The sequence below is a fragment of the Aulostomus chinensis genome, chromosome 7 (assembly GCF_037954235.1).
Source record: "Aulostomus chinensis isolate RoL2024-O1b breed Wild chromosome 7, RoL_Achi_v1.0, whole genome shotgun sequence".
NCBI classification, from domain to species: Eukaryota; Metazoa; Chordata; class Actinopteri; order Syngnathiformes; family Aulostomidae; genus Aulostomus; species Aulostomus chinensis.
In genome coordinates this window covers 16,983,632-17,005,000 of record NC_141326.1, presented here as the reverse complement: position 1 = coordinate 17,005,000, position 21,369 = coordinate 16,983,632, and the positions used below count along the sequence as shown (strand labels likewise).

Genomic DNA, 21,369 nt, shown 5'->3' with positions numbered 1-21,369 from the left:
ATCAGTTAAAACTTAAAGTTTCTTTTGACTTTTTTCCCTCATAAGTTTAGAGGCCAACCAGACGATATTTGAGGGACACAACAAAGATTAAGACATGGCTCCCATAAATGGCGGTAACAATTATAATTTTGATATTAAGGTCATGCTGTTCGTGTGAGGAACTATAATAAAATGCAGGACAACACAATGCTTGTGCATTTGTTCTTGTGAGTCCACATTTTTAATTGTGTGAATGTTGTGAATGAAATCGCTTTTCAACATGGAACTGTTGATTCTTGTCAAAGCGAAATCGCTGCTTCATTTGATAAACAGTAAAGTTTTCTTGAATCCTGAATCAACCTGTGTCTTTTTTCACAACCTTACTGTGCAGTCAGTGGTTAGAACATGCAAAGCTTGGTCCCTCTGACTGTTTAGAAATTTTAAACCCATTTTGAGACATTTACACATTTTAAAACATGCAACACGACTGCATGCGTCACAATTCTTTCTGGATTGCTAAGAATAAAGCGCCAGAAAGACATCGATAGACGATCTATTCTGAGGATATGGCAAAAATGTATCCGCCCATCCTTCTGCTTTTACTTGTTTTGTTGATATTAATTTCAGGGAAAACCCAAAATAGTGTCATGAAAATGGACAAGCTCAGTATCCCTGAACCAACAGCGTGTGTAGAAAATACTATTCAACAAAGAACGTTTCCAGTTGTCTGTCGTAATAAAACAATAAATCGATTTACTGGAAAATGTTTTAACTTTTTTGACTCCTGAACTGTGAGGGTGTGATGGATTGAAACATGGAATTAATATCAACATCCACAGCAATACGCAGGCTCTCCGTCACATTGGGGTGGGAAAAAACATCCCCGTACCAAAAACGAAACTTAAAATGATTCGTACTTTGCATAACATGCTGTAGTTCCCAGACAGGATCCATTCACTGGTGTTTCACAGTTCTGTGGAATTGCTGACTTCTGTTATGGACATTGGAATTATCTTCAAACAACATCCTCTCAACAGCATGTGCTACAAAATTTGCTTGCAGTTGAAAGAGGAAATTTTCACTCAGTCACATTTTTTTCAGCAACTCGTAGCACTTTTTTCTCTTGTGGGTTCAACCGAAGCATTTCGAGTGGCAACTGACTTGACATTAGTCAGAGTTGTGATGGAGTTTACTACAGAAATCTGTTTAAGCATTTATTCCACATCCCTGCTATCAGATGCCAGTTTCCTCAGTTAGTTTGTCATTTCGTCCTGACAGTCAAATCAAAACTCTTTTTCATCGACCGGTGGCTCTTTTGCCCTGCTGTTTTCTATTCAGGCCGTACTTTTTACCAAAGTCTCAACCAGTCCGGTCTCCTAGTCCAGTCTGGAATGAGCTGCTGCCATTCTTAGAAGTTTACTCGCCGTGGGAATTTAACCTCTCACTCGTTAGCTCGTGCAGACAACTGCATGTCATGCTGAATCCATGTTTGACTCGTTAAGATGTCAAAGTTCTTGCAGCTCGCAGGTGACTACTTCAAGGCCCCATGAAACAGATGTCAGATCCAGATGTGCTCTGTTTACTTGTTTCCAGTAAAATCACATGCTCGGGATGTTACTTGTCATTTATTTGTGCATGATTAAGCGGGTACAAAGAGAGTTAAGCTAAACTAGCTACTTCTGGTTAGTGCTCAGCTTAAGAATGTGGATGAATAATTTCATTGTGTGCCCCTTCAGACTTTCCAGACATTATCAGATCAAAAGAATCAAATTCAAAATGAGTCACTGTGCTGTTTGATGTTCAACACAATTTACCCATCATCTGACACCCCCAACAGAAAAGGTTTATTGAGCGATGCACGCACACCCACACATACACACACATACTCATGAACTAGTTAACCACTACAAGCGATTCTGACAGTTTTTGTCAGTCCCTCCATACAATGTCAAAATTGACAGTCTCTGTGACGCACTTCTTTTCAATCTTTTAACACGTCTGCAAACTAAATTCTGTTAAACTGGACACTTTTGTACTCCCTCTATTATCCTAAAACTCTATATTAAAAAAACAAAGTCTTCTGGTCGCTCAGTTCCACGGCAGGACTCACAAAGCTCTGACAGCTTTTGAGGCGCCCCATGAAATAGCTGATTCAGTTCTTTTTGGACAGATTTTACGGCGCTAGCGTCACTTAGGTGTCGGGGGGGGGGGTGAAGCGAAGAATGGCAGCACATGCAGGATCAGAGAAACCAAATTCCCGTCATTCCTGTGACTCACCCAGGCAAGTCCTGCTGAGTGGAATTCCTGGTTTCCATGCTGCATCTGGATAAGTAATCTGATGCTATGCAAGAGCTGTGAACATGGCACAGCCTGCTCCACAAGGTCAGTCACACACCCTTTGGTCAGCATATTATGTACGTCATTCACTGGTACAGTTATTCCATCCCTTCCCTAGGGGTTAATGTATATTACAAGTGCAAGTGTTATGGTGTGTGTTTGATTTGAGGGGCACACACTTGTGAGGATGTGACTCATATTCTCCCATAAGTCATGTGACACAAAGTCCTCATGAATTTTTAATGAAGACTTGCAGTGTCCTTCTCTCATCCTTCAGGAGGTGAACTTCTCACTGTGCAGCGGTGCAGTCTGACAGATCCTTCATGATTACAGAGGAAAAATACATCCACTCTCTCAATTCTGGAAGTCATTAAAGAAGCTGCAGAAGCAGCAAAAAAAACCTGTTTGGAACTAATTAGCGAATGCTGAAAAACATGGTCCAAATAAACCTATTCACTATGTAAATGAAGAAATACTTTTGACTCTGCAGAAATGACTCAGAAACCACATAAACACAATGTTTAACCTTTGAGGTCAAACCGGTAAGACCACAGACTTCTGCTTGAACATGACAGCTTGCTAACAGATGAGCAGCTAATATATTATTCATATGTTTATGTTTAATATCTCTTTTTTATCCACTGCGGATGAAAAGCAATAAGTGATAAACTGTTCGACTGACAACTTCCATTATCTTAAAATACTTCCTGTAATCTCACATTCAGGCAAAAAAGAAAAAACTCTGGCCAAAATATGTTTTGTTTACAGGCAGCTTTTATTCATCCCAGATGTCAGGAAACCATTCTGCACGCTACAAAACCTGCTCTGCCTCTGGCACTGAAGAGTGAAGAAACTTTTCACAATATTTGGAAACTGTCCGTCCAATTATATCATTCACTTCATTCCTCCGTGTTTTTCTTTCATGAATAATACACTTTTCCCGTTGAAAACACAAGTGGGACGCTGTCACCCATTTACTCTCATTCCCAGAAATATGTCCTTTATTCTCAACAATCTCCTTATCGTGTCATATTTCTGCTCAAGTCAAGCGTGACATAATGAAATGTTAGGAGCTTTATGAGACGTCTGTTTCTCTGCGCGCGCGTGTGTGTGTGTGTGTGTGTGTGTGTGAGAGTGTGTGTGTGAGTGTGTCTGCGTCTTGAGCACGCTGCAGCATGTGCACTGGTTATTTAACAGTATGCAGGATTTACAGTAAAGGAAAGTGAAGCAACCATAATAGTTCTGTTTTTATTCCCCCGTGGAGGCAGACCTCCCCCAAACATACACAGTTCTTTGCAGCTTTGGCCAGCAAAGCGCCCCCCCCCCCTCCCCCCGCTCCCCCATGCAACAACACAAGACATCTGCTTCCAAGAATAGCTACTCTTCCTGCAAAGCATGGGACAAAAATTAAGAGATGAAAAATGAGGTTAGGCTGTCAGAAATGAACATCTGGCGTGTATGTACGATCAATGTTAACTTGCTCTGATGAAGCAAAAGAGAAAAAAGAATGACAAAATGTTTACAACTGCACATCAAATCCTGTAGTATGGCCACTATGAATAATGATAATGGTAATGGGTCGTGTTTTCTGTGAAATCCATGGAGATCCATTTGACTGAAACTGATTTTAATTTCTGTTCTGGCTAACAGGCTATAAGTGAGCACAATAAGAGGACTTTGCTACCTGTGCAGCTATCAATGAGGATGTCTACACATCAAGGTGTTGAAGCACGCAAGGACAGGCTCTTATTGCATTGGATGCATTCCTTCTGTACGTGTTGCGGAACAAAAGAGTGAGCTGGGACGTGCAGCGCCGGGCACAGCGCTCTGTGATGACGCCACGGCGCATCCAACAGGAAGGAAATTTGTGAGAAACTGATATTTTCCGTGTACCAGTTTCTGGAAGTTTATAACGAGAAGAAGAAGAATGAGACCAAACTCTCCAAATTCCTGTCCTGTCCTGAGGGTTGAGGGGTCTCTCCTATTTGCTGCTGCTGCTCACATCCTTTGCTAAAGAAATAAAGCCAGCACTTTTCTGTAATAAGAAAAGGTCATGGTGCATCCATGATATGGTAAGCCAGTGAAGAAGATGGAAAAACGACTTGCCGCCATCTGTTTTGGTGGCCTACCAACCGATGCATTGCACCATGGTCCTTGGGCTGCCCCGTGCTGTACCTGGCAGCACACATGGCAAACACCAGTCCTACGTAAAAATGGCTTTGGCCTCTACCTCCAGGTGAACTAACAGACAGTAAGATCTCTTATCTGGGGGCATGTTCCAGCAATCCTGTTGACACCAGACGTTAACCCTGAAATGAGGGATGGCTCCAGCTCATTACTCATCTCATCGTGTGTCTCAAAATGAATTATTAGACGTCGGACTGACAGAAAAGTCAGTCGAGAACTCGGTAAACACTACAGATATCAGAGAAATGTCTAATCAGCTCACTTAGCGGGGAGGCCTCAACTGCAGTGAGAAGTTACCATGGTGACGCTAACAGCTTAGTTCCTACAGAACGAGGCATGCCATGACGTACCATAGCATTAACTGGATCAGCTCAGTCATTGTATCATCAGAGATAAAAGTCTCTGCCCAACACAAATTTATACAAACGATTGTCTGCCAAGGAGGTCATGTGCTCTTCAGCAGTTGTTTGCCTATTTCCAGGATAACTCATGGACGGATTCTGCTTAAATTTTGTGGGTTGAAGAACAAATCTAATCAGATTTCATAATTATTCTGGATCTGATGACGTCCTATTGCTTTGGCGAAGATGTGCGCTCTCCCGGTTTCCCGCAGTTTGTGAATGTGTCAAAGATGTGGAGATATTTGAGAGCAGCTCTCACTCTGTGAGTGACGTCACTCACTCCAGCTTCTGAACTCAACAAATGTGATAAATTGAATACTAATGGTGAACTGGATTTGGAGCAAATTGAATGGGTTATTCTGGGTTATTCTGGGTATGTATGGCTATGCGCCACCCCTCCCCCAGATTTTCTGAAAATCATCCAGGAAGTTTTTTGCATAATCCTGCAAAAAAAAAAAAAAAAAAGTCAGGCAGGCTGACAATAATTCAAAATAAAGCCTTTAAAATTTAAAACACTGTCAGGATTAGTCATATTCGATTTGGTATATTTTGTATGCATGATATACTTCAATAAGAACAAATTCTAAGTTGTTGTTTTGCACTTATGCCACATGTGTCACTCTTCTGTCATATTTTTATTTTAACAGTTCTTCATTCCCTTTTACAGTGAGTGCACTGACCAACACCAAGTGAAAGCACACATCCTAAACAGATACGTGACTGACCCGGTTGCTGTAGGAGAATTAGGCAATGTTTAGACAGAGATAAGTGGGTGTCAGAACAGGATATGACATAAATGGCTTGCTGATTATGTGATCAGACAAGCTCCAAAAGTTTTATGTGTTTATCTGAGTGTGAATGCAGGAAGAAGTGTTTTCTTTAATGCAGAATAGTGCAGAAATGCAAACACTGAACCCCAAGCTGCTGCACTTATGTCGTAACAGCGACAACTCACTGCTGATTCCACAAAGACTCCTTTTTTTAAGTGATTAAATAATTTTCAAAAATAATATTCCTTAGGACTCAAATATGTAGAAACTGTTACCAAAAATGTACTTAACTTGCACCTCCTGAATTACCACCAGGGGTGTGAGATGGAGAGAGGTAGCGAGAAGGGGGTGGATGAGGGAAATGGGGGGTCAGAGAAAGAGGTGAGTAAGAGATGAGTCAACAACCCTCCACTATAAGATACCCTGATGGAGCCCAAGAGGCATATACACAGACAGCAGCCAGGGTAAGGTCAACTTTCCTCTCTGTCTCCGATTTAGTCGCCATCTCTTTTACTTACCTCTTCTAGCATGTATTCAATCTTTCTTCATGCTTCAGTCATGTTAAAGTTCCTAGAATGTTTGACTAAAGAATTTCATTCATGTTTTGCATGCGGCTCCTGTAATAAACCAGCAAATGTGAGTTTTAATGAGCTTAAGATTTGGACTAATTTTTTTTACAAGCATGTACTAGGAACACAGTGAGCTGGACATAAAGAGTGTCCACCAGTTAGTGATCTTTGTACCTGTTACACAGGCAGAAATTCACAGGTGTCTCTATCACAAATATTTACAAGCATAAACAAACATATTGAGTAAAATTACTGGAAGAAAACCTGTACAAAGAGATGCCATGTGGACCTGAGCTCAGGTCTGATATATTTGAGAGCTGGCACAAGTTAAAAGAACTATGAAGAGAAGTCTTAACTGATCATGTCCAATGTCATTCTCCTCCTACAAATACCAGTGCTCCTCTAAACTTTGCACATCTGGGGGAATAAAGCAAATATGGACTACAGCACCCTGGCCATCCTGTTCTCTCTTCTACAAGTTCTGAGTGTTGGCACGGCTGCTCCTCTTCCAGAGGAGAAGATGAAGATGAAATCAAAATTGAAACTGATGGCGGAACAGCTGGTGGTCAGGTTGGATAAAGACTTCCAGGTATTTTTTTTGTACTATAGTGACACAGTATAAAACAAGCTTTCACACAAGTTTGTGTGCTTCCATGCAGTATCGTCTTTGTTCTCTCTGCAGGCACCTGCTGGCCGGGAAGCTCACGCACCTGCTAACCTGGACAGACTTTCCTCCATCGTCATAGTCCTGGACAGCTACAACAGCCTGATCTCAGACTCTCTGAACGGCGTCGCTCAGGTCAAGTCTGACATCTCCTCACTGACGGGTTACCTGTTCAAATGGAAGCAGGATCACTGCAGTGAGCAGCAGTTGAAGCCACCAGTACTGGATTCACTCCAGTATCTCCAGAGAAGGAAGGATGATTACATTCACACGGTGAGCATCGAAGCTCTAATGGGAGTGAAGGAGTTCATCAGTCAGCTGCTGAGGAACTTGGATCAGCTGGAGATTTGCTGAGACGTCAGGATGAATGATTGTAAGTGTTCGGATGATTCTGTGGAAAACAGTTGTCCAGTCGGTGCTGTAGCATTCCAGTCTTGCCATACTATTCTTGAACGTGCGCTTATTTATATTCTTATGTATTTATTTATACTCTGTATTAAGAAATATGTATTTTGATACAAACATGGCTTTTTTATATAAGGATCTTTTCCTTTGGACTTTTTTATATGCAAAGGGATCTACGCTTTGCACTTAAACATGTTTGTGTGATGGCAGCACTGTTAAATCAACCACCTGCTCTGTAACAAAAAAGTAGATGGGAATATTTATGTCAGGCAAAATGCTGAATAACAGTTGACTGCAGCGAGAGTCAGTGAGCAGTGATGTCATTCCTGGAAATTCTTGAAAACTAGGCTGAACCTTGCCAAGGACAACTGACGTGTTTGTATGAGCGCTAGTTGGACCGGAAGGGTAAAAGTTCGACTTTTATTTCAGTGCAATAATCACCAGCTCTTCAAACATGGCTATTTATATCCTTCTAGATAAACTTCTTTGTTTATTTTTGTACAGCAAAAAAAAAAAAAAAATTAAAAATTGAGAAATATTTAAAAGCAACATATTTTGTAAGACGTGTTTTCCCAATGTTGTGTCATGAGATTCCTGTTCCCACTCCTTGTATTAAAATGAATACCCACTGTTGTGAGGAATCCAAGCATCTGTATATTGTGACCAATCTGAAATAAAATGTATAGATTATCAATAAAACAAACTCGAGTCTTTTAATATTTCATTAATAAAAACCTAATTCACTTTAAAAAAAGTTACTCAATGCACATCAGTGGGGGGAGGGTGGGGGGGGGCAGTTTTCAACAGTGGAGCAGAATTATTACAAATGAACACCATATGAACACACATTGTACACAAAGGTCATTTGTGGATGAGACTGAATTAATTCTAAATCCTCCAGATTACAAAAAACAAACAAAAACAAAAAGAAAGCCAAAATTAACTTTCAAACCACTTGTTTCTTCTGATGGGGTTGTTTTTGTCACTGTTAATAAGTTTCTTCTTGTACTGTTGGACGAGGCTGTCGAAACGGTCGCCGTCCCTGCTCCTGAAGGCTCCCTTCGTCGCTTTAACCTTCTGAAAGACAACGAAATAACAACAGTTAGGAGATGCGACCGTGGGGGGGCTCACTCACCATGTACATGCGTCACCTGATGTAACTTCTGAATGTTGGGTAGCCAGCAAAAACTCTTAATTCACGCATTTTAATTTAACGAGAAAAGCGTGCGTATGTAACCATCAGAAATCTGCACCCGTCTTGTTTTCACTCAGTATCTTTAGTTAGTTTTGGTTTTTTTCTTTGGCGAAGTGCTACCGAGGAATCCTGCATCCCCCTGAAGAAAACAAGCCCTGGGTTTTTTTCTGAAATAATGTACACACACTTCATACAAACAAACACAAAATTTGGCTCCGTCAGCCTCCAGTGGGGACTTCACATAAAGGAGACGCCGATCATCTTCGACATCATAACGCAACCGTTTGGTCAATTACATCTCACCAGGTATGTTATCTAAACTCTCCGACAGAATTTTACAGTCTTCTGCGTTCACTGCGAGCCACGCTGAGTGACAGCTGATCTGATCTCACGCACGGAGCCTGTAAGACAAAACACCCACTGGATCAGAGGCTACGAGGCCAGACGATACGCGGCGTCATCAGCCAGAATCGAGCTTTAGCAACGGCGGCATTCGTGAGCACAGAAAAAGAGGAATAGACGATGACTTGGAATGTTAATTTTGCAAAGAGTTCCTGAGGTAAGTTGAGTTGTTAGCGATCAGTGTATTATTTCCCGCAGCAGCACGAATGTTAGGTTGCCTGGCGCAGCTTGTAGCTGTCAGACGTTCATCCGAAGTTTACTTCGGACACTGTCACTGCCCGTCTTTCACTGTTGTGGAGTCACGATGGAAGCTAATTCCACATTCAGGCATCTTTCATCTCTGACGGTCAGAAATCACTCAACCTGTAGCGGCTTGAGGTGGGCAATAACCAGCAACACAGGCCGCTCATCTTTAGCAGACGTTTGATTTTGACGAAGATCGTTTGCTGTCAGTACAGGAAGGTTTTTTTCAGTTTTTTGTTTTGTTTTTTTGGTTAATAAACACCATGTCTCATTAATTGAGACTGAGACAAAGACTTCTCGCCGAGGATTAAAGGTGTTCCATGCACAGATGGTCCTTAATAACACCTTTGGGATTTTTTTTTTAGCTTCTCTCTCCTGGTGCGTGTTTTAGTGGCAGTACATTCTCAGGAGGTGGCGCCAGAGCATTACATTTCATATTAGAGTGGCCATGACTGTGATAAGTCAGAGACTCTGCTTTGATCCACTGACTTGTAAAAACAGAAGATTTTTGGTTTTTTTATCATTCTGCCGTGTGGCTTATGATGAAGCGAGGAGTTGGCGTCAGAAGCACTGGAACAAATATGTTTTCTGAACTTTCTGAACTTAAATCTCTGTTGTTGTTGTTGTCCTTGTATTCTTCTTTTTTTTTTTTTAATAATTCTCTACTGCCCTAAGTTTGTAAAATGAAGAATTAACTACAATATCGCAACAAGAAACCAAGGTACCATCATTATTCTTTGAGGATTTAGGCATTAATCATCAACTCTCTGTTTTAGGATTCCCTGAGTTAAAGTAGCTGAGATTCATAACCCTCTTTATTCTACCTTTATTTATTTGTAACAATGGAAACTGAGGCACTTAAAGATGCGCAGCAGTTCTCAGTTCCTATATGTAGTGAACTGGATTCCAGCGATACTGCAGAAAACCTAGAAACATGACAACTATGGCTGTTTAATCCAGGATGAACACCAGCAGCTCCTAAGAGCGCAAATCTGAATATGCACAAGTCCATATACTATATCAACCTGGTTCCTGGGCTGTGTGGGCTTCTCCAGCTGTCGCCTCTGACGCTCTCTCCTGCTGGATCCAGGTCTCGTATTCTTCTTTGGTGGTTGAGCCTGTTGCTTTCCTTTGTCGCGCATCCTGTTAAAAAGCCAAGCGTTTATCACTTCAAGCTGAGAAAGACGACTTCACACGCGTAGTAGCACTTCGATTCCAGACAGTTTATAGAGCGATCCCATTCAGGCATGGAAGCAACTCTTGACTCCAACTGGTGATGCAGATCAGCAAAAACAAAGAACTAACAGTGATGAGAGCAGAACTTCACCACCTTCCTTCGTGGAACTCTTCATCTCCTGTCCAAACTTACAGCATCTGCTGTGGCATCAAGACTAGCAAGAACATACAATAACTCCACCTGATCTTTGGTCCTCGGTGAGATGGGAAAGCTAGAACTTTCCTCCGTTTCTTCCCGTGCTCCAACTCGATGTGCTCCACCTCGGGGGTGGTCTGGAAACCGGAATGTCTGTTTCGCTTCTGGTTTTGAAGAGGAGCAGCTAATAAAAAAAAAAAAAAGAAGAAGAAAAAAAAAAAGCACGAGAGAGAATCAGGAAAAATGAGAAGAATGAAAATGTTAACGGGGAGAATAAAAAACTCCTGCTGCTTTGGACAGGAACTGACGAAATCACAACGTTAAAAACAGAAAATATTTGAATACCTTCCTCCTTTGCAGGCTGCTCTGATGAGGACTGATGTTTAGCTCCACCTTTCTTAGACCCTTTTCCATCTGCGGTAGTCTGGGATTGAGGTTTCACTCCACCTTTTGGAGGTGGTTTTCTGAATCGTTCCTACACACAACATTTTCTATTTAGAACAGTTTTAGAAATTGATGAATTTGAACAGCAGACTAAATACGACACACACACACACACACACACCTTGTTTTTTTGTCGTCGCATTTCCTTTATTTTGAGTTTCCGTGAATCCTCCAGGGAGAATTCTACAATAGGTCTCTGAAAGAAGGTATAAATGTACAGTTATGAGCCAATGAAGAGGTTCTGGAGGTGTTTGCAGTGATAAAAAAAATTAAATGCAAACCAGCACCCCCCCCCCCCCCCACACACACACACACACATACATATATACACACACACGCTGACAAACCTTGTGTGAGCCAAAGATGTCGGGGTTGTTGTTGAGGTAACGGAGAGTACTGAGAGCATGCTCGTGCTCCTGGAACTGGACGAAGCCATAACCCAGTGACTGTCCCATCACCTGACCTTTCTCTGGCTTCTTACTATACATGACCCTGCACTGGATTAGAAACAAACACACACACACACACACACACACACACACACACACACACACAAAACACAGAGCATGAACAAAAACAGCAACACCACCCTCTGCTGGCCACACATTTAACAACTATCCCCGGCCGTTGCCGTTGACGCTACTGGATCATTTCCCACCTCGGGGATTCGGACTCCTTTGCTTCCTTTAACTGCTTGAAGACAAAGCGCTCGGAGTTTTTTATTGTCAGTTGACTTTGGCAGATTGTGGACACACAGGCGAGTCTTAGACACGAAAATGTGTATGTCCCGAAGCTTCGCCCTCTTTATTTCTTCAAACTGTGAGAAAGGCCAGACACAAACCACGTATTGGTCATTTGGTTTTTAATTTGTTAAGTGTGAAACAAACTCTTGTGCTGTAAAATGTGCCGCAAAGAGAAAAGGCTGAGGTTAGTTTGCGACAGAAAGACTCACTCTGGCTCTCTTGGTCATGTCTGCTTCGGGTATGCCCTCTGCAGCTGAGGTTCCGGCACGGATCACTGAGGTGGGGGGGAATGAGACGGGAAGTAAATAAGACAAACAAACTTTGATGCAAATAATGAAAACAAAAAGCAGTTTTGAATAAGTACTGGGTTTACTCACGTCCCTCTCTGGCCAGGTACAGGTTCCTGGTGCCCGTCTCCACTTTCACCTTACTGACCTTCAGCTTGACAGCATCGTCTTTGCTCACTGCTTCCACAATCAGCAGCTTTCTGCCATCCACACGGATGCCCCCAGTCTGTGTCAGACGATGCAGAGTTACAAACGACAGCTAATTCAACAGTTAAGCTCCTGACGAAATGTTGTGGTTCACCAGTACGTCTGGTTACCTCTGCGTCATCCTGAGATGCAGCAATGCATTTGTCTGCTGCCTCTTTTGTTTTGAACTGAGCGAACGCACAACCTGGTCAAAATGACAAACCCGGGGGGGGAGTTAATCCACGCTTGTTTTCGCACAGCGAAGAGACGAGGGCCGAGTTCTAGTGACCAACCTTTAGAATGTCCCGTATCCGCATGGAGAACAACCTTAATGTAGTTCAGTTCTCCGTACTGCAGGAGAACCTCCTCCAGACCTTCCTCCTCCGTGTCGAAGGACAGGTTCCTACATCAGCCAGGAGGAAGAGCAAAGAGGGTAATGAGATGAAGACTGACGCCAAGCACCTGAGAGGAACTGAGGAGGATTCGCCAACCTGATGAAAACAGTTCTGCCCTCTTTGACGTCTGAAGGCAGAGGCTTCTTCTTTTCAGCTTGAGTGGAAAAAGCAACAAGAGAAACGTTACAAAATAGAGACATTATGTGTAATAAAAAGCACATATGAGAATTCTAACCCAGTTCATCTTCCTCATCGTCCTCACTCTCATCTTCATCATCAGGTGAACCGAGGCTGCTTTTGTCATCATCATCATCATCATCATCATCATCATTTTCTCCATCCTGGGACACATCCTCCTCTTCCTCCTCCTCCTCCTCCTCCACCTCACTGTCCTGTTCTTCATCTTCAACATCATCATCATCATCTGATTCTGATTCCTCCTCCTCCTCCTCCTGCACAGCTTTTTTGGAAGTGACCCTGCGGAGGATTTAGAACAAAGTTTTTAAACAAATAAAAGACATCTGATCAAAGACTGATTCTGTCACTCGCCTCCTGTGCTTACCGCCACAGTGCCAGGCCACACCGCACAGTGGCGCAGTCACAACCGCATCACTTGAAGCAGCACGAGATTTATTTCTCAAGTTAACACTGATAAAGCCCATATTTCAAAATCTTCAACTAACAGAGAGCCCCTAGAAGAAGTCAATACTGCAGATGGAGCTGATAACATCTGGAAAAATACTGGCAATGTGGAGTCTCCAGCTACAAATCTCTGCATGCAGCATAGATAAAGGGTTTGGCAGTGGGAAAAAGGAAAACTTCTCTGCCTGGCTAGTCATGTGCTGAAACACTCAGCCGGCAGAGATGGGATGATGGGAAAAATCTCTGTTCGGAGCGGAAAGTCGTTTTGGAGATCTTAGCTAAATGTGGGTTACAACATTTCTTTAAATCCAAGAATTCTACAAGAGAGATCAGCTTTCTTCCTGGTGACTTCATCACTTCAATTTCACGAGTCCCTATAAATGTCTAAATACAATCTCTGTTCTCTGGATTAAGTAATGCTTAATATACTGTAAAATATATAGCAGATCAAGGTACTTGAATCAGGATTGGGGCCAAAAATATGACATTACCGATGTCTAAAAGTAGTACCTTTCCCTCTCTGGAGCTGCCTGTTTCTCAGATTCATCCTCATCTTCACTCTCTGACTGCTTTGCAGCGGCTTCATCCGTTTTGTTTTTTCCTGTGAAATAAAGAAAATAGAGTTAATAACCAAATTCAACATTCGCATGTCTAAATATTACACAATAACATAATCATAATACAATACGAAAAAGTTACCTTCACTGGAAGGGTTCATGGCAACATACTTGTCTTTTGGCACAGCCCAGTCAACTGCTACTTGCCGACCTTTATTTTAAAAGAATAGCAACTATGAATTCAGTCTCAATGGACAGACATGTTTATCGGCGTAAATGTCTCGCTCAGTCACCTTTAATCTCCTTCAGGTTCATCTCTTGGAGCGCTGTGGCTGCCGCTGACATATTTTTAAACAGAACAAATGCAAATCCTCGCATCTTCCCATCTGTGCAAAAATCAAATAAATGAATAGAAGGACGCAAAGACCTACCAACATCCAGCTTCGTCACTTTATTTACTTGTGTTGCTGAACTGAAATCATATTTACCAGGCTTGAGGGGAATTTTAGTTTCGAGAACTTGTCCAAACTTGGAAAAAACCTCCTTCAGGTCATTCTCTGAGCACTGTAGCACAAAAAATATAGTATCAAACAATAAAAGTACAACTTTGATATGAATGAACCAAAGCACACTCATTAATCATTGCATTTCACACCCATAGAGTACCTTGAAACTGAGGTTGCGAATGATGAGTCTAGATTTGAGAAGCTTTTTCTTGAAACCTTTGGATTTCTGCTCGCTATCTTTCGGAGCCTCATCCGGTTCACTCGGTGCTGAATAAAAACACACAAGCATTGATTCAGCACCCAGTGTGTGAAAGCTCCTCAGCCTGCTAGCGACAGTCGTACACACCTGTTTTCTTGTCTTTTTTGTCTTTAATTTTCTTCTTTGCCACTGACAAGGAGAGCTTCTGACCATCGTAGGCTTTAATTTCGGTCAAAGCTCGTTGTGCATCTTCTTCCATGGAATATGTCACAAAACCGAAGCCCCGACATTTTTCTGTGCCTGTGTCACACACACAAAAAATGCTATTTCCGCTGTCACCAATACGACAGTCTATAAGTCCTTATACTTAAAACGCAATGCTCAAGTGACAGTCTGAGTCAGTTCATTGTCTTCCGTTATCTGCGCTAAAAAATTCCATTAAACACATGAAGGGCTCGGTATAAGAGACAGGAAGAGCGTCACCTTTGTTTCGGACCACGAAGCACTGCTTTACGGGACCAATCTCAGAGAATATCTCCTCCAGGCGTTCGTTTGAAGCTGAAACTGGCAAAGACCCGACGAAGAGCGTCTGCGCTGGCATGGTCCCCCACTGCTCCGCCAACGTTAGCTCGCTAATGTTAGCTTTCTAGCTCGGTAACAAATAACAAAACGAGATTTAGCTCTCAACTGTGTTGTGCTGAAATTAGGCCTCCAAATACCTTCTGTAAGGCCGATCAGTGAGATGTAGACATGCTGCGGGAGTGTTAAAGCCAAACGATAACAACGACAGCAGCCAACTCGGGTCGCATGTTTACATGATGCGGGCAGCCATCTTGAAAACCTTACGGAAGTTTTCACGTGTCTACGTGCTTTCGTCATCTGCAGAAATTTGCTCCATTTCGCCACCTACCGCTCGGAATATTAAAACAAGCATATTGTCTGCAGGCTACCAGTCTTTCCTCGCCCAAATATTTAAGCCACGATTTCACTACTCCTGTGAATAACTGTAATATTTAAAGTAGCATTAATACTTTACATTTCAAATCTTTGCTCTACTTCAACTGGAGTATTTAAAATCAGTTATCTGAGCCGTATCTCATCACACGGGGAGATTTCATTTCTCTACCTACATTGCGAATACACATTTTAAAGTTCTGATTTACAGAAATGTGGGAGCGTAATTCAGACATATGATGAAAGAGTGTCACAATAAAAGGGGGGTGGGTAGTTTACCTTCAATTTCTTTACACAACTCAGGACCAAAAAATAAAACCACCACACTTCGGTTAAGTGCATAACTTTAATTCAAAATGTCAAAACATTTCAAAGTAAAAACTTTAACAAAGACATGCAAATTCAGTGTATTCAGAAAGGCATGAAATCTTCAAGTTATGAGGATAAATTGGAATATCAGAGGCACTGTTTCATATTACACAACAATCCTGAATGAATACTTGATGCATTTTCAAACTCTTATTGAGTTAAGAGTTATTTGATGATCTGGTGTTCCTTCATTCAATTTTGACAACTGGGTTTCCTATCACCCTCTGGAGGTAACTGGTGTAAATGGCATAACAGGGCACAGGCCCAAGGTGAACAGGAGACTGTCAGACAGATAAACATTTAGAAAGATCTTCGTACAGCTTTGGATAACACCCAAGAAACCAAAGATATACAAGTAATAGGCATTAATAAAGAAACTCTTCAAAGAACGTATGGATTCCTGCCATGCATCGTACCGTATATTGTTGATGTTCAACGCCACCGAGGTGGATATTCCCATTTGGAAAGAGTGAATAGTTCCTAAAGTATTTTGAGTGAATGTGAACCCGTGTTTATCAGGAAGAAACAGAGGGAAGTGCACAATAATGGCTTCTGGACACCCTTCTTTTTGTTTGTTTGTTTGTTTTTTGCTACAGCAAAAGAATGTACACAGTGAAAATAGGTCATCAGAGGCAACACCTGTGTACAAAATCCTTCTGTGATGAGACGTTATTGTGAAGGAGCAGGAACATGGAAACGTTCGAAACCCTGGATGTTGTAGCAAGTAACCCCTCGGGCATCACTTCTGTCTGTTCGATGCTCCTGACACCTTTCATATTCAACCTGTCCAAGTGTTTGCCCTGAAACAGCTCAACTTTTTTTTCTTCTTGTGATCAAGAATTACTCAATAAATTAGTTTAACTGCCTGTTACTAATTCCTTAGTAAAAGGATTTCTGGGAATTTCAGGGGCCAAGACGAGATACACGCAAGATGAAATATTAAGGCACATTTGTTTGTGATGCAAAATGTATGAAAATGATTCATGGAGCTTCTTTGGTTTATGCAGCTTTGGCAACTGTGTAGATAAAAGAAAAAAACAAACAAACTGCAGACTTCTGAGGCAGGTTTGTTTCAAAGTTGAAATGTGGGTATCTAAAATGACAGAAACAATGCGACACAGAACAGCCTTTTTAAATTGGTACAAGATAGACCGTTAAACTAGATAAGAAGCGCCAATCCAGATGCTGGAGTTACAAGCCAGTATGGACACACTGAGGCTGTGATAACGTCGGTGATGCCAGCAGTAGAACCGAGCAAACTGCAAAAAATTTTAGCAGAAAAATTCTTTGAACACACAACTGACGAGCAACTGCACTCAACACAGATGGAGACGGAGAAACCGGTAACAAATCCTGCCCCACTGACGAGCCTGGTGTTTACAAGTGTTAAGCCTTCTCCATGAATCTGCATCGGAAATGAGGGCTTGGGGCAAAATAAAATGCGTAGAGGATTAAAATGATTTCAAATTTGATCTGTTTCTGCAAAAGTACATTCATGTGCTGGCTTTTTATATTATTTGGTTATAAAATAAGAATTCACTTGTCTATATCTAATGTATATAACATTTATTGTGCTTCATCCAGTATTTACATTTTAAATTATCCGTGGTAGAAGCGATGACGTATTCAACTGCCATTTTTCAGTCACTTAAACGCCTCCAAATTTACAAGTTAAGGTTTTACTGACGGGTTTTTTTTGCGTTATAACAGAATGATCTAGTATCTTGAGCTTGTGAACCACGGACCTTATTTCAGGAATTTAGAAGATCGACGTGGACGCTCGACAGCGCCAACGTTTTCCCAGTTTTTTTGGATTGTGATTCAAGTATGGCAAGCGTGTCCCATTGTGAACCACTTCAACTGGACAGATCGCCAGCAGGCTGTAACATCACTCCACCCACATAAATATTTACTGCACAATAAATTAATACACTTTTACCAAGTTAGTTACTGTTGCTACTGTAAAGCAACACAGGGCATAGAATGTTTCCAGTTATATGCAGGAAAGAACTCAAGTTGTAACGTCACTGACTCAGACCATTTCACATCTTGGCCTTTAGAGGGTTGATGTGGAGTGAGTGGAGGAACGTGTCTAGAGTGGACAGATAATCTTGCGGGTGCCTCTTTAGGTGACCTGCATGTGTTGATTCCTCCCACTTCTTTGTTGTTAGGTTGATCTCACGCTTCTGCCAGAATTCTATCACTTCCTCCAAAGCGCGTGCATTGCTCAGCGGATCGTTCTCACAATAGAAGAACAGCGCAGGGGAGGTGATGGGACTGTTGTAAAAGGCATCGATGCCCTTCTCATAGTAGTCCACTGTTTGGCTTTTGAATGTGTTAAAGTACATCAGGCTAACTTGTTTCACCAGAGTCTCCCAACGAGGAAATACAGTCTTACCAACTCCTGGGGGAAGAAAGGACAGAAAAGACCTTAAACCACTTTTAAAAAATACATTCCTATTCACAGATATAGAATTTCACTGATATAAATACAAAACTCCTGAAAATAAAAGTGTGATCATGGATATTCGTGAATAAAAACTGAACACCAGGTTCATGCTAAACTGACCTGTGGCCATGGTTTCCAGAGAGCCCACCACCAAGCTATCAAAGACCTGGCCTTTGATCCTCCTAGTGAGTTCCTGGTATTTCTCTTTGTCCTGGGACACATGTACCAGCAACTGAGAGAACGTGTAGCCACCAATGGAGAAAGCGTGGACAAGTAGCGGCCGGGACACAAAGCGCTCACTGTGGAGCAAGTCTAACAACCTCCTCCCCCGTTCCAAACCCCAACGAGGCCACAGGAAATCTGTCACCTAGTAGAAACCAGACAGAAAGAAGAAGTTCATTTCGGTCATCCATCCATTTTCTACTGCTTATCCTGTTAAGGGTCGCGGGGGGGGGGGGGGGGCTGGAGCCTATCCTAGCAGCCTTCAGGCGAGAGGACAGGTCACCAGTCCATCGCAGGGCCAACACACATAGACAGAAGTACCTGTCCCTTGAGCAACAGTTCCCACGGTTTCGTTTGTCTCCTCCTCAACTGTTATGCATCCTCCATCTGATGCGATCTTAAATGAACCACTAATGGTGTTTTACATCTTATTTGTGGTAAACAGAAGACTTTTGACAGGGATATTGTGCATGGCTAATTTCTAAAGTTGAGACGATACGAGGAATACAAACATGTAGGTTATTTAGTTCAGTATTCCAAATAATCCGTGGTTGCTTCACTCATTAATAAAGCCGGTTAATAAGTAACTCTATATATTGATTCTAAGCTTCTGTGAATTTGAATAACTGAAACCCAGAATCCCTAAGAAGAAGAAAAAAAAGACAAATGTCTACACACAAATATATGAAAAACAGAACAAAATATCTCATCATTGACAAGGACACAGTCAGGTAAAGAGAGGTCACCCTACCTCACTCTCTACCACAAGGACGTCGAAGCCTGTGCGGAGGTAGATCTCACAATATTTGGCTACAGCTTGAGGACGCGATCCCAGCCATGGCAGTATGAGTGTGAGAGGTTTATGATCTTCAGAGGTTTTGACCTGACATCCTGGTTTAGGAGATGCGAGCTCGTTGTTGTAGTAGGTGACGTTTTTGCTGAGACGGTGACAAGTAAAGCCTCGACTCAAGGATGTCCTGCCTAGCATCGCTGCTCCCGGGGCTTCCCAGTGGGTAAAAGTTGAAATGACGCCGGGTTCAGGCTGTCGGAAGCTTCCTCTGTCTGCAGGGAAATAAATATATAAATAAATAAATGGCATTATAGAGCATTTCAAAGGAGGGGAGGACGCTAGGAACATGCTTTCGGAGCTCGCGAATGCTGGTGTTAGCCCGGTGGCTTTAAAGTAGATGTTAGCTAACAACATCATTTATGACCAATTTTCTTCTATGACATTTGGTACATTTACAGCTGTTAACTTGCCATAACCTACACATTACAGTTATCCTTTTAGATGTAAAAGATATGGAGAGAGAGGAATAGCCAACCAACAAGCGTCGCAGTAGTTTGACAAAAGTAATGAAACTAGCTAAACTAAATTTACGTCTACATACAGTCAAAACGGTGCTATGCTACCGCGTTAGCTTGGTTCCAGACCGGCTCGGAGCTGTGTTCCAGCTGGCAGCGTGGGCGGACCGATGAATGAGTGAGCGTCTCCCCCCGAAGGTCTAAAGGTTAGCGAGTAGGGGGCAAGAACGCATGTGGACACCGAGTCCCCGGTTGTGGCAGTACGTCTCACTTCCTTTGCATCTGATGAGTTCTGCTGTCTTCTCCGGACTGTCGTGGGCATCTCTACTGCCCTCTTTAGGATATGACAATGACCAGGAAACTTGGACTACCAGTTTAACCTGTATCACCAGTTGGATTTACGCAAATAAAGTACAAAGAGGCGTAAACATTTCATGTAATGTCTGGGTGCGGGCGGTCACACAGCCCCAGCCTCATGAAATTAGGATTAAATGTCAGTATAGTGGTTCTGCTGTGTAACGTAAACCTAATGTTTGTGTAGAAGCTATTCAGATCCGCTAGTTGTTTCTTTTGTTACATATCTGTCATACAAAAACAAAAAATTCCAAAATGTAGGATGTGACAAAGCAGTCTAACCCTTAGATGACGAAATTATAACAAATGGTACAGTTTAAACCAGGGCTGCACTCATTGGGGTTCAGGGACTAAATTTGTCCCACCATAAGGTTTGATTTGGTTCATGAGATGTAATAAATGAACAATTGAATATGATTTTTTTTTAAATCCTGTTTATATACATAGGATCCCAAATAATAAATTGTCTTTTCAAGGTGGCAGAGTGATGGTTTGTGCAGGATGAATGTTAGTTATCAAAGGACATCCCGTCAAACTGCATGAATTTATGTGATTTGGTTTAAAATATGTATGCTTGACATTTTGGGTGAATTTTATTGTTTTTTTTTCTGTTTTCCAACCATCAGAAATGAACTGTTTCAGTTTTGAATTTCATGAAAAATGTGTGGTCTAGCAAACAACAGTGAAATCAACACAGGAACTATGGAAATGGAAAGATGGTTGCTTAGAAATTAAAATTATGTTGCCAAAGGTGAGACAAGGACTTTGAAACTGAATTACCAGACCTTATCAGGGTTTATATTTCAAGGTCCAGCAAGGAAGACCAATGATGACGGTAAAAGTCAGGTTGTCAAATGCACGCTTCGTAGTGTTCATGTCGCTGTAATTTCATCCTTTGTCGAACAACATTGTCATCCTTCTCTGTGCTCGTGCAGCTTAGTTTCTGTCTTGTCCTGACTGTCTACATTCTCAGCTGGACCTCCCGTCCCTGCTGACTGTGTGTAGTTGGAGGATGACTTGTCTAAACAGAACCCAGTTACTGTATAGCAAGTGTGAGGCGGCAATAATTTGGCCATGTCCCTCACTGAGCTCATATGTTTGGCCTGCCATTGTTCCCTCCCAGTCCCCTTACTCACGGCTGGGTTGATGCTTTCCTGTGTCCTCATCAGACAACGGATCAATCACATGTCCGGGAAGTTCCTGTCTTCACTGATGACTGATTTATATCTGTGT

General features: G+C 42.0%; 3 protein-coding genes across 6 annotated transcripts; 1 reads left to right on the top strand and 2 right to left on the bottom strand.

The window, feature by feature from the left end:
* The first annotated feature begins 6,117 nt into the window (after positions 1-6,117).
* On the top strand, positions 6,118-7,970 carry lepa (leptin a). Its single transcript, XM_086208847.1, has 3 exons — positions 6,118-6,138; positions 6,639-6,832; positions 6,926-7,970. The coding sequence occupies exons 2-3, from the start codon at positions 6,680-6,682 to the stop codon at positions 7,259-7,261; spliced, it is 489 nt and encodes a 162-aa protein (XP_086064973.1). The 5' UTR covers positions 6,118-6,138; positions 6,639-6,679; the 3' UTR covers positions 7,262-7,970.
* rbm28 (RNA binding motif protein 28) lies at positions 7,757-15,319 on the bottom strand. Its single transcript, XM_086208846.1, has 20 exons — positions 14,967-15,319; positions 14,631-14,783; positions 14,445-14,551; positions 14,267-14,342; positions 14,072-14,164; positions 13,921-13,989; positions 13,732-13,822; positions 12,815-13,056; positions 12,676-12,733; positions 12,478-12,587; positions 12,316-12,389; positions 12,089-12,224; positions 11,921-11,985; positions 11,627-11,785; positions 11,316-11,465; positions 11,090-11,164; positions 10,870-10,999; positions 10,570-10,708; positions 10,178-10,295; positions 7,757-8,389 (listed from the first exon to the last, which is right to left on the bottom strand). The coding sequence occupies exons 1-20, from the start codon at positions 15,082-15,084 to the stop codon at positions 8,252-8,254; spliced, it is 2,301 nt and encodes a 766-aa protein (XP_086064972.1). The 5' UTR covers positions 15,085-15,319; the 3' UTR covers positions 7,757-8,251.
* A 1,054-nt stretch (positions 15,320-16,373) lies between these two features.
* On the bottom strand, positions 16,374-20,129 carry LOC147258797 (transmembrane protein 53). 4 transcript variants are annotated; one of them, XM_086207782.1, is made up of 4 exons: positions 19,912-20,129; positions 19,229-19,539; positions 18,376-18,622; positions 16,374-18,210 (listed from the first exon to the last, which is right to left on the bottom strand). In XM_086207782.1, the coding sequence occupies exons 1-4, from the start codon at positions 20,102-20,104 to the stop codon at positions 17,849-17,851; spliced, it is 1,113 nt and encodes a 370-aa protein (XP_086063908.1). In that variant the 5' UTR covers positions 20,105-20,129; the 3' UTR covers positions 16,374-17,848. The 4 variants fall into 4 exon arrangements, with proteins under 4 accessions (XP_086063908.1, XP_086063911.1, XP_086063910.1 ...); XM_086207785.1 differs by having other exon boundaries at positions 19,869-20,055; XM_086207784.1 differs by having other exon boundaries at positions 19,891-20,055.
* Positions 20,130-21,369: the final 1,240 nt, after the last annotated feature.

Bases quoted from the DNA above. Each gene is read 5' to 3' on its own strand.
- lepa (XM_086208847.1), top strand. From the start codon at position 6,680: ATGGACTACAGCACCCTGGCCATCCTGTTCTCTCTTCTACAAGTTCTG. The intron at 6,833-6,925 runs GTATTTTTTTTG...TTCTCTCTGCAG, and splicing joins GGTTGGATAAAGACTTCCAG to GCACCTGCTGGCCGGGAAGC.
- LOC147258797 (XM_086207782.1), bottom strand. From the start codon at position 20,104: ATGCCCACGACAGTCCGGAGAAGACAGCAGAACTCATCAGATGCAAAG. The intron at 19,540-19,911 runs GTCTGGAACCAA...ATTTCCCTGCAG, and splicing joins TGGAACACAGCTCCGAGCCG to ACAGAGGAAGCTTCCGACAG. The intron at 18,211-18,375 runs GTCAGTTTAGCA...TTCTTCCCCCAG, and splicing joins TCTGGAAACCATGGCCACAG to GAGTTGGTAAGACTGTATTT.
- rbm28 (XM_086208846.1), bottom strand. From the start codon at position 15,084: ATGCCAGCGCAGACGCTCTTCGTCGGGTCTTTGCCAGTTTCAGCTTCA. The intron at 11,786-11,920 runs GTGAGTCTTTCT...CCTTTCTCACAG, and splicing joins ACATGACCAAGAGAGCCAGA to TTTGAAGAAATAAAGAGGGC. The intron at 11,466-11,626 runs GTGGGAAATGAT...TTTCTAATCCAG, and splicing joins AAGGAGTCCGAATCCCCGAG to TGCAGGGTCATGTATAGTAA.